Below are 14078 nucleotides of genomic sequence, written 5' to 3' on the forward strand. Positions count from 1 at the left end.
GGGAGGAATGTGGTATCCATTTTCTTGTGTATATATATATATTTAGCAATTTTCCCCATTTATTATTACTGTTTCATTAAACTTGTGTAGTTTAGTCTCCAACCCATAAGTCTCCAAAATAAGTTGGGACTTCAGCTTGAGGAACACTGCTACACATCTACCTCTCAGAAAACCTTGCACACTGAGCAAGAATTAGCCACACTTCAGAGGAACCCTCTAGTCAACAAAGTTAAGTGTCTAAAATACCTAAGCCATATCCTACTAAAAGACTATGACAATGTTTTTAGAATATATTTATTGGACTTGCAGCAAAACCTCTGCCTCAGCTGCTCTCTACCTTCAGTAGCTCTCTTCTGAGATGGTGATTTTTTGCTGTGGGTTTTGGCATGAGTGGGATGGTGTTTTTTGTGTTTCTTTAACTATTGTGTTGTTGTGATTTTTGTCTTGGGACACAAGATGTATCTTTTATCTTTATCTTTTCTGTTGCCCAGGCTAGATGGCTTTCTGAATTCCTCAGCAGGAGCTCTCAAGGTGGGTAATCAGTGGAGGATGTGGGTTTAAACACTTCAAGTCTTTAACTCATGAAAAGAAAGCTTTGTTGTTCTGCTTTCTAAGTGTTTCTGACAGTTACATTGAGTTTCTGGAGGCAAGTGAAATTTTAGTGGGAAAGAACAGTGGCTTCAAAATTAAAAGCCTCAATACATACAATGAAGCTTCAGTTTTCAGGCTAATTATATTTTTAGCCTTTTTCTCTCTGAGGTGAGGTCCTTTCCCCCCCCTCAGTAAAACTCAAAGCAGAATTTTTGACAATATGACTGTTACAAGCTATTCATTGTTTAAATGGGAGACATTTGAACTCTTGTGCTATAAATTGCTGTTAGTGCTTCAAATTGTCTAGAAAAAGATACGAAATTAGAGAATGGAAAGTTTTTGATGCACAGCACAATCTTTCCCTATGTATTTCTTCAAAGATAAATGCAAGTTCTGAAAGCAATTCATCCTGCTTAGCATGTTTTCCAATTGGTACCACAGGGATTATGTGAATGAGTCATACAGTCATTAATTGGGCTTCTCGGTGCTTTTCCTCACACTGAAGGTTTCTACTCCAAACATAAGAAAATAAGAAACTGAGAAATCATCATCTGCAGCAAAAAGTTTGGAGGAGCCTGTGGCTCAGCTTTGATAATTCTTTAAATGAAACTGCTAATGGTCATAATGTCATGTGCTTACTGATAGCCTTGGCTCCTGCCTGACTGCTGCAAATGCCCAACTTTTGCATGTGAAGTTTTATTAAATTTGTGTTAGGATCAGAATGTGGGAAAATAATTCTAATAAGAGTTCCCTTAAACTTTTGTCTCTAAGATCAAAGCAGAGACTTAATTTTCCTGCTTTGCCACTGTACTGGGTATTCTCTGATTTTTCTCCCCCAGTCCCAGCTGTGAAAGAATGAGTAATGCTGGCAGAAACTAGGTCTGCTTCAATGTGCTTGGTTTAATGGGGACTTCATATTTTTAATATTTTTTAATGAAGGCTTGTGTGGGCTTGAAAGCCTTCCAGCACTAAAAGTTGGCAAGAGCTATGGAAAGAAACTGAGGCACCCACCTCTTGGCTGTCTGACTTTTGTGCGTGGAGCGGGCACAAAGCTTTGCTGTGAAGCGTGTGGACTCCTTGTGGGGAGGCTTTGGGTACTTGGGTGAGGCATTTGGCTGCTGTGTCCTGTTGCAAACATTGTGAATATGTTTACTATTCACAGCCTTGTGAACACGAAGTCTGGAGTTGTCCTAGGCACCTAAGTGAACTGCACGTCCTCAGCAGTGGGCTCTGCAGACAGGTGTCAGTCGTGACCCCCAACAGAGCATGGACTACTCCCTCCAACTGGCTCCAAGGGCTTTAGAGATTCAAGACAGAGGTGATGCAGCCCTGTTCCCTCCCTCCTGTGTTTCAAAGTTAGAGACTGATTTATACCTCCTTTGGCTTGCATGGATTCAGGTACCTTGGGCCATGCAGGAACTCTCCTTATACCTGGTTGCTTGGGTCAGTGCTTGCTTGACAGAGACGATGGGTAGAGCAGGGATTGGAGGACCAACAGTCAGGTGTATTTTACACCAAAATACAACCTGACTAAATGGAGTAGAGGCCTGCCAGTGTTTGCTTGTGTTCCTTTGAGTAAGTGTTTGCCTCTGTCCTGGAATTCTAAGGCTAGCTGTGTGTTAAATATTGGCCGTGAGGAGTTTTTTGCAGGACTGTCAGTTTTGTTCCTATTTCAAGTATTTCAAATCAGAATTGTAGTTCCTCCTCTGCTCCAAGGCAAAATTATGATTATTTAATATACTCCAAATAAAATTTAGATTGGACCGAACAGCAATTAGTATGACTCACATCTGTTCAATAAAACTTGGAATTCTACTAGCTCAGAAATAATTTAAAAGTGAAAAAAATAACTTGCACATGATTAGGGTCTGAGGCCTCTTCAATATGAGGAGGGGCTGAGAGCACGGGGATTGTTCTGTTTGGAAAAAAGAAGGCTCAGTAGGGAATTTATTAATATTTATGAATACCTGATGTGAAAATGTAAAGATGTCAGAGCTTGGCTCTTCTTAGTGGTGTCCCATGGCAGGACATAAAGCAATGGGAACAGAAACACAGAAAACTGCTTCTGAAAAAACTTGTGCTGGGGAGCAGGATAAAGATGGGGATAGGTTGCCCAGAGAGGATTTAGTGGCCATTCTTGGATATAGTCAAGAGATGCCCTCCAGCCTCAACTGTCCTGTGACTGAGGATATTGCTTTGAGAGCTTTTAATGGTTATATGCCAACTACTCAGAAGCTGAGAGATAGATAATTTTATTTAACCAGTTAAATTATGTAGGAGTCAGGTGAAACTTAGTAACTGTGAGGACTTGAATGTATGACTTCACTTAAATTAAGGATTTAAAAATAAAATTGTCTATCCAATGCTTTTGAATGTATTGGGCTACTATTGACTTGGACAGGAACGCTCTGCTGTGTCAGTTTTCATTGGGTTAAAAATGTCACCAGCTTCATCTTGTGTATTGTAGCATTGTGTGGGTAAAAGAGTTTTTAATTGCACTTACTGGACCTGAATCCTGGTACTTCTACAAAGGGAGCGTTTAACATGGTTTTGCTTTACTCATCAACTGCAAAGCTGTAGAGTTGAAACTGCCTGCTAGTTCTGTAAGTGACTGCTGTGATGCCCTCTTCTGCTGTGCAGTATAACCTGGGTGTTGCATGTTGCCTAGCAGCACAGCTCTTGTGAAGAGGAAAAAAAAAAGGACATTCTGATCCTTTCAACATGAGTCTTTGCAGAGTAATGAGATAATATTCCTTTTCAGTATGATGTTCTACTTTAATGTTCAGTTCACAGTACCATGAATAAAAGTATACTTAGTGTTGGTATTCTTGTCCTTCACATTTCTCATTTTAAAAAATCTGTTTTCAGACCTTTCTGCTCTAAAAGTGTTAACTTCAGACAATGTATTTGTAGAGCAGGCTTTTATTTTTATAGGGAGTCTGTGTCAGCTGCAAAACGATGCACATAATGTAGTGTTGTCTTCTTGCTGACTGAGGGCAATTCCTACTGAGAAGCAGAAAGTAAGAAACCTTGAGTGGAAATGCCACTAAACTTAACCTTCATAGCTCAGGATGGACCTTAACCAGTGACCCTGACTACCATGGAGCACATGATACTCTTTACATGCAGGTCTGCAAGATTCTTTTAAAGCTCCTTAAATAAGAAAATGCTATCACTGTTCCCAGTGTACAAAAAGCTCTTAATTATCAGGGTGAATATTACAGCTTACAGCAATAATATGGTTTAAACCCATTGATTGCAGCCTTTTTACATTCATCATGAGATTCTTACCTGTATATGGGCATTTTAACACTGAGGAATGTCTGTGTCTGGCTCTGGGCTCTGTCCTGTAATCAGTTCATTTCCATTATACAGCTCCCAGGCTGGGTGGTCCATTTTGTGCATAAATAACATCTCAAATACAAATCCAGTACCCTGTGTTCCCAACTGGTGGACAGCCCAGGCTTAACTCCCATACCTGAGAGAATCAGATGTTGTACCTTTACAGGTACAGAATTTTATGAGACAGTAGAAAAAAATGGATGTGGAGCTCAAAAGCTTCCAGGCTACATCAAAAATTCACTAATATGCTAGAAAATCTGTTCTTAACTTTGAAAGTGTCCCTCATGCAAGAGGTAGAGGACAGTTATCTCATCCCTCCAGCTCCATCAGGGCAAATTTATGCTACACAACATTTCAGAGGTTTTGTTCTTTTCTAGTCAGAAAACCTGCTAGATAAAATATACAGGTGAACTGTATCCTGTCTTGTCTTTTTCAAGGTAAATTTCAGCTGTGAGCTCACGCAAGAAACTGCAAGTGAAATATAACTGCATAAAAACCCAATGTATTTATCACAGAATCAGAAACTGGCACAGAAATTTCAGCATGTAAGTGTATAACCATTACTGAAAATAACTATTCAGGTGCTTAATAAAGAAAGAAGTTGCTTTAGGGAGCTTCAGGTTTTTTTCTGTATTTTTGGGACTTCAGATAAAAATACTCAGTAATTTACATAGCTGATATTATATGTTTAAAGAAAAATGCAAACTACCGAGAAGGCTACTGAAGTTTGATACCCATCAATCTTTATTCATACTGGCCCGATTGCTTTTTAATAAAAACACCATGAAGTAGACACACACTGCCACCTTGTGAGCATCTCTAACATAGCTGCAGGTTGATTGCTGAGGAGAGGAAAACGTGATGCTTGGAGCAAGTAACTTACTACAGTACAAAACATATACAGACTTAAAAAATGCTGCACTGAATGCTTTGTCAATTGTATAATATATAATAGAGATACACAGAGCAAAGCTAAAGTATTTTATTAATAATTTATTGTCAGTAAGAAAGACTGGCTAATGGTAATTTTCAGTAAAAACCTTTACAAGACCATTGGATCACAAATATACAGACACTATAAAAACTGTGTCATGGTGGTTTTGGTTCTAAACTGGTATGTAGAGGGTCCCCAACACACTTTCCAAGATGGGAAAAGATGTTTACAGTTCTAAAATACAGCAACCCATTTAAGACATTTCCATGTAGCTGACCCAGAAAAATATCAGACCTAACCTATGTACAACTGGAATTGTGTGAATATGGGGTTTTTTTTGTTTGGTTTTTTTGTTTGTTTTTTTTTTAATAATGAAATGTCAAACATTAGTTTTCAGGGGAATACATAAAGTGATGCCCTGATTATAAGAAGTCAGGGTGCTAGATTTCAATGGCACACTAACACCACTAGTTTCAGTGGAAAACAAATTCACAAAATATCTACAAAATCTAGTTAAAACTATTAAAATCAAAACTGTACATAAAATTTACAAAAAGTAGAAGAAAATGAATTGCATTAGAGCTATATAAATATATGCAGCATGCTAACATGGAGAAGTGGTATGTGATTTTTCTTTAACATAGACAATGTAAGTACAAAAAGGATACTCAGAAATGGCACAGCCAATGGAAATCCGGGAACTACCCAATTACAGGAGGTCAGGAAATGGAAATAGGCTGATTTAGTGAAATGAACTGCATGATCCAATGCTGCCATGCCAGTTTAGCTCACTGAAACAAAAGCATTCACCGTGGCTGGGGAAGAAGGAAAAAAAAAATTATAAAGCTCTTGAAAGTCGTTCTAGAATTGACAAAGTTTGTTAGAGTCCAGGCACTTTTGTTGAATGTGTCAGACTTCTGTATGTTGCTGGGAATCAAGTGGAGGAATTTTCACATCTTCAAAATGACCATCATCTCCACTTTCATAGTCACTCATCATGACTTCAGACTCCATTTCACAGCACGCTGACACATCAGAGCATGAAGCTGTGGAAGCATACACAGACATGGAGATGTTGTCTACAGTGGGTGCTTCAAAGTCTCTATTGTACCCTAGTGTGTAAGGAGCATAAGGTTCTCTGTAACTGTTGTTGACACCACTGGTTGTGGTCTGAGGTTCTGACATGTCTGCAGGATAGTGATGGGGAAGGTACTGATTCAAGTTAAATCTCTGCCTGCTTCTTGTAGAAGAACCCAAGCTACCTACGGCTGGCATGTCTCTGGGTGGCTGTATTGACTCAAACTGGTCACTGTATTCTGGTGGTAATGGTGGAAGCTCATCAGGTGCAGGAAAATCCTCAGGTGGAGGTGGAAAATCACTTTCTATGTCATAACCACCAGGGTAATAGTCTGTATCAATGGCATTTGGATCCGTGAAAAGGGGAGCTGACTCCTCAACCACTTCATAATTTGGATACTCTTGGATACCTGGTAACTGAACGCTTGGCATCCAGTCTGATGTATCCCAGTGATAACCTGAAAAGTTAATTACAAAAAAAAAAAAAATAGTATTAGTGTCTTTGTCTTCAACTCAGTTTGAACTGAGAAGTCAACACATGTATTAAGACAAAGCAGTCACCGTGATTAGGACACTACTTGTTAATTAAGGAAAAGTTTGCCCTGGTTCCACAGAAGACACTCAACACAACAAAACTTTACATTATGCCATGCATTAGATATTCCATCATTCACACTTCAATTTTTACATTTTCTTAGACATCTCACCTAACATGGGAAGAGCTGTAGGTCACCTATGGCATGTGCTGACACAATACATAATGGTATAGAACTGTTCACATGATAGCAAAGCACCAACAGCCTCTCTGGTGCATCTAAATTCTTAATCAACTGTTGTTGAGTAATTACAGTTAAGGTGATAACAGCTGCCTATTTTTTTGTGAGGTGTAGTGAAATGAGGCAGCCAGGTGGCACTAATTGCCAGGCAGTGGGCATGAGCTTGTGTTAAGCCCACCTGTGCCTGATTAGGGTGGGCCCCTACTGCGCATGAGCAGGATTAGGGGGCCAATAAAAGGTGAGGCCTGGAGCACAAGCTCAGCTCACTCCTGATCTCACAATCTCGGCGTGCTTGGCTTTTACTGCTTCTATGAGCACCGCGCTAACCTGACTGCGCCCCTGGAGCTCTGTCTCAGCACTGCACTAACTTGGGTGTGCCACTAGAGCTCATCACCATTAGGGTGAGGCTCGAACCCCCAGCCTCAGCAGGGAGGATATATTTAGCATACAAAAACCATACTTTTTCTTTTTTAAAAGAAGTAATTTCTACTTGGTAAAGTATCCAGACCATTTAAAGAGACTTTACCTCTTAACTGAGTTGTAAAGTTAATTCCACAAGATGCTGTTAGGTCTACACTAACTGCCACAACTATGGCAAAAATTTTTGACTATTAGTAAAGACATTCCACATTCAAATACAAGAACAAAACAGGAAAAAACAAGCTTAATCATGCATAAGTGACCGAGCTTGAGTCCCTTTTGTAAACTCTCCTTGGATAACTGTGTATTGTTCTGCTTGAAATTAGATGTAAGCCTAAACTCATTTAAAAAAAAGAAAAAGTTTTTCTCTTCTAAATACCAAAAAGGATAATAGAGAACTGTAATATGGTGCACATATAGTAAGGAGTAATCACTGCAGACAAATAAATGCACAACAAGCAACTGATAGTAAGTCTGGGTTAAAAACAAGTATTAACAGAAATATTTTGGTGAACATCAATGAACTGCATGCAGAAGTCACCTCTTGAATTGCTGAGGTCAGGAACAGCAAAAGTTTCTTTAGGTGGCAGAATGAGAAGAAAAAGGTAAAAACATACACAGTTAGGAATCAAATACTAGACTGATCTGAAGATAAACAATAACTGTCACTATGATGTTCATGCTGCTTTTGCCTCTTTTTACTAGGAAAAATATGCCACTTGGCAGTACTAGAATTGGTGTGTTTTGCTGTTGTTGCGGTTTTTGTTTTTTGTTTAATTTTTCCCTGGGCTCCTCCTTTCTTAGACTTGAACTGTAGAGAATCTGCTGACCTAATGTACAGCCCACCTAGGGCATGGCTGCAGAGAGCAGAATCTGTAGTCTGAAGAAATCCTTGTATCATTTAGATTTAGGACTTCTGCTAAAAAGGCCAACAAGACTTGGTCTGATTTTTTCCTTGCCTTGTTTCCCCTTCATTTTCAATCCAGGGCTGCATCTATTAGGACTTAAGCTTTTAAGCATCTCATGCAAAGATGGGAACTCTTGCTTCAGTATCTGGCTTCCATACACACCACACTGGGGGAGCTGCCTCCCTTTGCACAGCAATCCCAACTACTCATGCTGAGCAGAACTGTCCTGAAACCTTTATAATTTATTGATGGTTTATCTGTTCTTGGAAGACTGGAGGGACAGAAGGTCACTCTTGAAAGGGGTTTCCATTTTTATTTTCTTTTTTAGCTCGCCTAGCCCAGTCAAGAAAAATACTATCCACACTAAGTGAGGTATGATCCTAGACTACTAAAACATCTCTGGCCTCATCTCCAGGAAAAGGTTCTGACCACTGCTCTACTTAGATGACAACGTTCCTCATTTTTCTAGGGGAACAGGGTGCAAAACTAAAACCAATAGGCAGAGTCAGGCCTTAAGATTTAAAGCACTGGGAATGGGGAGATCTTGTTCCTGTCCTCTGCTTCTGAAGCAAAGAGCCTTTAACATAAGACACAGAAACGTAAATTAGAAGTTGATGTGTCCATCTTTATAGGTGACAATCAGCTGGACTGGAGCTGTATTTCTTCTTGCACTCAGCACTGTCAGTTTGCATATAGCTACAACCTTTGCAGAGCAGTGCAGAGCCTGGGGGCCTACACCTGTCCTAGAATGAGACTACCTAGAGTTCATGATTCCATGGTACCTATTGGACAGAACCACTTAATAAGACTTTAGGAAAAGTCCATCTGTCCCAGAACTTGACCTTGCGAAAGACTTGAGCAAGGAACTCTGCTGCTTGAATTGGGACCCTCCTGAGGGTGCTCCAAAGCAGAACCCTTTACCTAGGATGCTTTGAAAGAAGGAATGCTTTTTACAAGTAGAAACTTTCAAGTGTTAAGAAGTAGATGAGGACAATTTTAGTGTCTCTAGAAGTAATTCTGCAATGCATAAAATCATTGTTTTTGTCTTACAGTGACACTGGAACCACCAAGCAATACTTTCTCAATTTTTGCTTGAGAACTACATTCCCCATTTTTACTTTCTACTGATTACATCTCAAGAGAGTATCTGAAAATATTACTAAATATTTCCCATGAAAGATTTTGCCTCTTCTCATCTTACGATTTTCCCTTTCATAAGTATTGCTTATGACAAGTTTTTAGCACTGACTAAAAGGTGTGTCTATAGGTGCACATTAATGGAATACTCTAATGTAATTTAGTCTTTGCATTTACCTTTCTGTGTGTCTGCATACATTAGACAAGATGTACTTCAAATATCAAACCTAAGAGAATCTTTAGCTACTCTTAATCGGTTTTATGTTATTAAAATGGCTTTGTTTTAATTAAGACTTAATATGGACTAGGAAACCTTACTTTTTCATTAAGAAATAAGAAACATACACTGTGTATGTTATTTCAGAAATTACCTCTGTAAACTCATGGCCATGAAATGAATTACTTGCATAACACTGGAACTTTAAGGTTTTCAAAGTAAATTAAAACCACAGTCATTTGTACAGTCACTGGCACCTTAATTACTACCATAATTTTGTAAAGAATTTATGTTTTCTAGAGTAGTCAGTTCTTAAATATCAGTAAAAAAAAAAAAAATCTATTGAAAATGTCTATTTTACCTCTTTCTTGTTTCAATACAGACTACACACACTCACAAATGTGTTTGTGTATATATACACCCAAACATATCTTTAAGATACTGGTGTAAGGCTGCGTAGTGAGTAACTACTTAAACTGTTAGGAATGTGTATGCCTATAGACCCCAACTGCATGCTAGAAATATATATACATATATATATTTTTTTTTTTTCTGCTAAAGAAACAGATTGATACGAAGACCGGGGCAGTGAGCACTTATATCAGGGTACTCCCATTCTGCTCAGCTGGACAAGGTGTGGGTGGGAGAAAAAAAGGAAGCTGGGACTGCTGCTTTTTCATCTGCAGTAGTGTGTATTATTTCCTTTGATGCTGTCTCAATTCTGAGACCTTTAATGTGAATATTTTCAGAAGAGAACAAGCACCTACATCTTTCTTTTTTATACCAATCCTTTTTTTCCCCCCAAGAAATCACACACTGAAACCTGTGCACAGGGTAGCTACAGGATACACACGAAAATATGAACAGATGTACAATTTATATTCTTTGCTACAGCTTATCAGAAAGTCCAGATAAATAGTATTTTTAAGTCATAACAGCTAGGACTAAATTACTAGAAGACAAACGTGCATTATTCTGCCAAAGCAGTAAATAAATAGTAAAATGTGTATATACCTTCTTTTTCCACCGAGTCAACAACAGCATTGACAAGGTGTATTACAGTCACTATGGAAGCTTGTAAAAGGTACAAAAGGAGCATATTAAAACAAACCTATAGTTAATATCACTTTAAAAAGCATACACATATACAAAAAACACTGTAAAATAGCAGTTCTTTACTAATTTATAAAGAAAGATCATTGCTGTATATATACATTTACTCTACCCAGAAAGCGGCTGCATGTAATATGTTAAATACATCTCTCAACCTGAATTTTATTCTTGATAAACATGGAAAAGTATTTGCTACTGTTTCTATTCTACACAAGCACAAAACTGCTTTAGCTGTGTTATAATTTCTGAAATACGGCCTAAACACAACACTTGCATAATACTTCATCTAGATAGCAATAAATTAGGCTGCTCTAAAGGCTTGTGTTGCATGAATTTAGAAGTATGGCAATAGGCTTTTCTGTTTAGACTGTAAACTACATTTATCAACCCTCCCGTGGAAGACCAAAGGAAGAAATTTTCACTGTATTTTTATAGACTTCCCAAGATACTTTTGGAAGGGAGGACTGAGGCAAGTAAGCACATGCAATTTGTTTGCATGGCTCAGGATTAAATTTCAAACTAATAAATTCAGAATCTACCAAAAAAGGATTGAAGGAACAGTATCTATGATGCTATAGCTATTTCTTTTTTAAATGATGTATTAATGAGTAATCAATACATGACGAGACATACGAGTAAGAACGTATGAAGTACATGGGATGGAGAGGAGGGGAGAACAACATGTACTGCACAATACTTAATACCACAGGGAAAAAAGCTATAAGTTGGTATCAAGTTCACTGATAAAATGATGAGTACTGTAAGCATATCATTTTACTTTCACCAATCATTAACACTGTTTCTTTTCATGATGTTCAGAACAAAGTACTCTACTTCACTGAGAAGCAGAATATTCTTTATCCCTAAGCTGAAGAAATTTCCAATTCTTTTTTACCATTCAGAGACAAAAGCAGAAACTGGAGTAAAGAGTCAAAATACCTTGACTTAGTGAATTAGGGTATGTGACAACTGTGGCTTTGTCCAATCAGTCTGAAATGTTTCTGCATACATAGATGCATTCATATCAACAGTAAAAGCATCTGTCATCACAATGGAAAAGTAAAAGGCTTCCAGTGAGTAATAATAAAACCCACAAATGCTGATTATATTTTGATGGACTGGAGTTGTGATCAAAGTATTTTTCTTTTTATATTGGCTTTTTTTCAATGTATGTAATTTTTTTATTGATTAATTTTAATCATGGTGAAAGCCAAATATACTGTTGTACTAAACCAAAATTCCTTTCTTGTGCAGCTTCCTTCATTACTAAAGTAATCAAACTTACAAGCAGTCACTTAAACTCTGCTCTCACTCAGAACTGATCTGATCCATATGGGAGCTGAGGTCGCAGCAAGAAAAAGAGAAGGAAAGAAATGAAACTGTAACACCAGAAAGCTTCATTGAAAGCTGAATGTCAAAGTGAAAGTTATATTTGTGCAGAAGCCATTTCTTAAATTAACTGTTTCCTCAGATGAGGTGATAACTAATGATTTCCTAAAACAGTATCTCAAATTTGAACACTCTTTTAACATCTTTTGAACGCAAGGCTCTGAACACCTTGTGCTGCATTTTCACTGTTAATATTCCAAGAGCAGAATGAATAATCTTAAGGTAATTAACATGATGTGTAAGATAAGCAAAATACCTTAAAAAATTAACACATCTGGGTATTAACGTAAGTAAATTCGATATATTTAAGTCCTATTGATAGTGATATAGATGCAAAGACAGAACAAATGAATGTAAAGGGAATTTGAAAATGATTGTATTTTACATACCATTGTCATCACATGATTCAGACTGGAAGGAGCTGAGTGACTGGACCTCAGACATGCTTTCTCTGGCACTGTAAGGATGGGAATTCTTTTCATCCAGAGGCTTTTTCGAAAGGCAGGGGTCAAGATCTACTACTTTAGCTGGAAAAAAAAGTTTCGAGTGAGATGATTAATACATTTGAGATTAAAAAGATGATAAAATTTCAGGCTGAGATCTATAAATTTTTACAAAACTAAGTAGACCATAAAACCTGAACATGCTCCAAACCCAGTAAAGTCATAATGGCTTTTGAACCCAACAGGCATAGACCGAGATTTTGCACTCATACTAAAATTGTACCAGCACACACCTTAAACAGAATAGTAATAAAATGTGAACCATTTCTTACTGTCATAGTCAAAATCCCAGCTGGGTTTCTGTATTGAATCGCTGTCCGAAGGAGAATTGGAAGGAGGTGGAGGTGGCAAATTTGGTGCTACACTGCAAACAGCTACAGCTTTTCGGTGACCATGCACAGAATCTGGGTTAAAAGTACTAAACTCTGGGTGCTCAGGGATAGCAGACCCCTCAAAAGAATTCCTGTCAAGATTGTTCCTGGAGTCACTTGGAATGCTTGGAGTGTATGAAATGGGACGAACAGGGACCTGTGGTGGGATGTCAGAATAGATGTTCTTATTCAGTTTTGCATCAAAATAAGGTCTTTGCAAGAAAGCTGTTGTAGCTCCCAGTTGCTTGTCTTCAGGTTCTGGCTGGTGTTTCTTCTTTCTGTTCATCACTTTGCGGCAAACGACAAAAACCACAACTAACAAGAATATTCCTGCGATGAAAACAATAATCCCAATCACTTCAGCTAAGCTAATATTCCAAGATGTTGAAACATATTTGTTAAGAACAATGTCTGTGCAGTGTTTTCCTCCAAATCCACGGCTACAATTGCAGTGATATGAACCATAAGTATTCTCACAAAGGGCACCATTAAGACACGGGTTTTCTATGCATTCATCGACATCAGTCAGGCACCTACCAGAAACCAAACAGAGAAATAATGTTACAGTACTGTACACTACCAGGCAATTTGCTGTTTTTCAAATGTTACAAATTTCAACTAGTTTGAACTGTTAACTCTTAAGTAAAGAATTCAAAATTTCACAATCAAAGATGTAGAACACTATGTACCTTTCTCCACGAAAGCCTGCTTCACACTCACAAACAGGTCCATCCAAACTGTCAATACACTTGCCACTGTTTTTACAAGGGTTGTCTTTGCAATATGGACCCAGCTGGCACCTGCAAAGGCCAAAAAACAAAAAGAGGAGGGGGAAAAAAAAAAAAAAAGCAGCATGAATTAATCCATTGTCTTACTGCAAGTAAGTACAGGGATTCAGGGCTCTAACAGAGAGGATGGCATTAACTTTAACAAACTGTAGTGGGTTTCAAATCTAAGCTTTAAGTGGGAAACATAAAGCAGAAAAAGTGTTACTTGTATAGTCTATTCTCTAATGGATTCATTAGTACAATAAACTATAGAAACATACCTTTGGCCTGTGTATTGTCCTCGGCACTGGCAGATAAAATCATCACTGACAGGGATGCAAGTACCACCATAAAGGCAGGGGTTGGAAGCACAGGGGTTGACACTTACTTCACAGTGAGTTCCCATAAACAAGGGTGCACACTTGCAATAGTAACCTGAAATCAAATACAGTTTTTTTGAAGACACACATGTCTTTACTGATTTAAGGTAAGTCCTCCTTAGCCACCTACCTATTCTGAGAGAGGGAGAATGG

General features: G+C 38.1%; 1 protein-coding gene across 8 annotated transcripts in view; it reads right to left on the minus strand.

Annotated features, from left to right (window-relative positions):
* Positions 1–4900: 4900 nt before the first annotated feature.
* The window catches only part of FAT1 (FAT atypical cadherin 1), a 109557-nt gene continuing 100379 nt past the window's right edge, over positions 4901–14078 (minus strand). For 6 of the 8 annotated variants that reach the window (XM_071743365.1, XM_071743369.1, XM_071743361.1 and 3 more), the window contains 7 exons: positions 13827–13980; positions 13468–13578; positions 12680–13311; positions 12294–12431; positions 10417–10476; positions 7682–7717; positions 4901–6402 (listed from right to left, as the gene is read on the minus strand). In XM_071743365.1, coding sequence (XP_071599466.1) covers positions 5777–6402; positions 7682–7717; positions 10417–10476; positions 12294–12431; positions 12680–13311; positions 13468–13578; positions 13827–13980 — 1757 coding nt within the window. In that variant the 3' untranslated portion in view covers positions 4901–5776. The remainder of the gene's footprint in view (positions 6403–7681; positions 7718–10416; positions 10477–12293; positions 12432–12679; positions 13312–13467; positions 13579–13826; positions 13981–14078) is intronic. The other 2 variants (XM_071743362.1, XM_071743363.1) reach the window with 2 other exon arrangements.

The sequence above is a fragment of the Heliangelus exortis genome, chromosome 4, assembly GCF_036169615.1.
Source record: "Heliangelus exortis chromosome 4, bHelExo1.hap1, whole genome shotgun sequence".
Classification (NCBI taxonomy): domain Eukaryota; kingdom Metazoa; phylum Chordata; class Aves; order Apodiformes; family Trochilidae; genus Heliangelus; species Heliangelus exortis.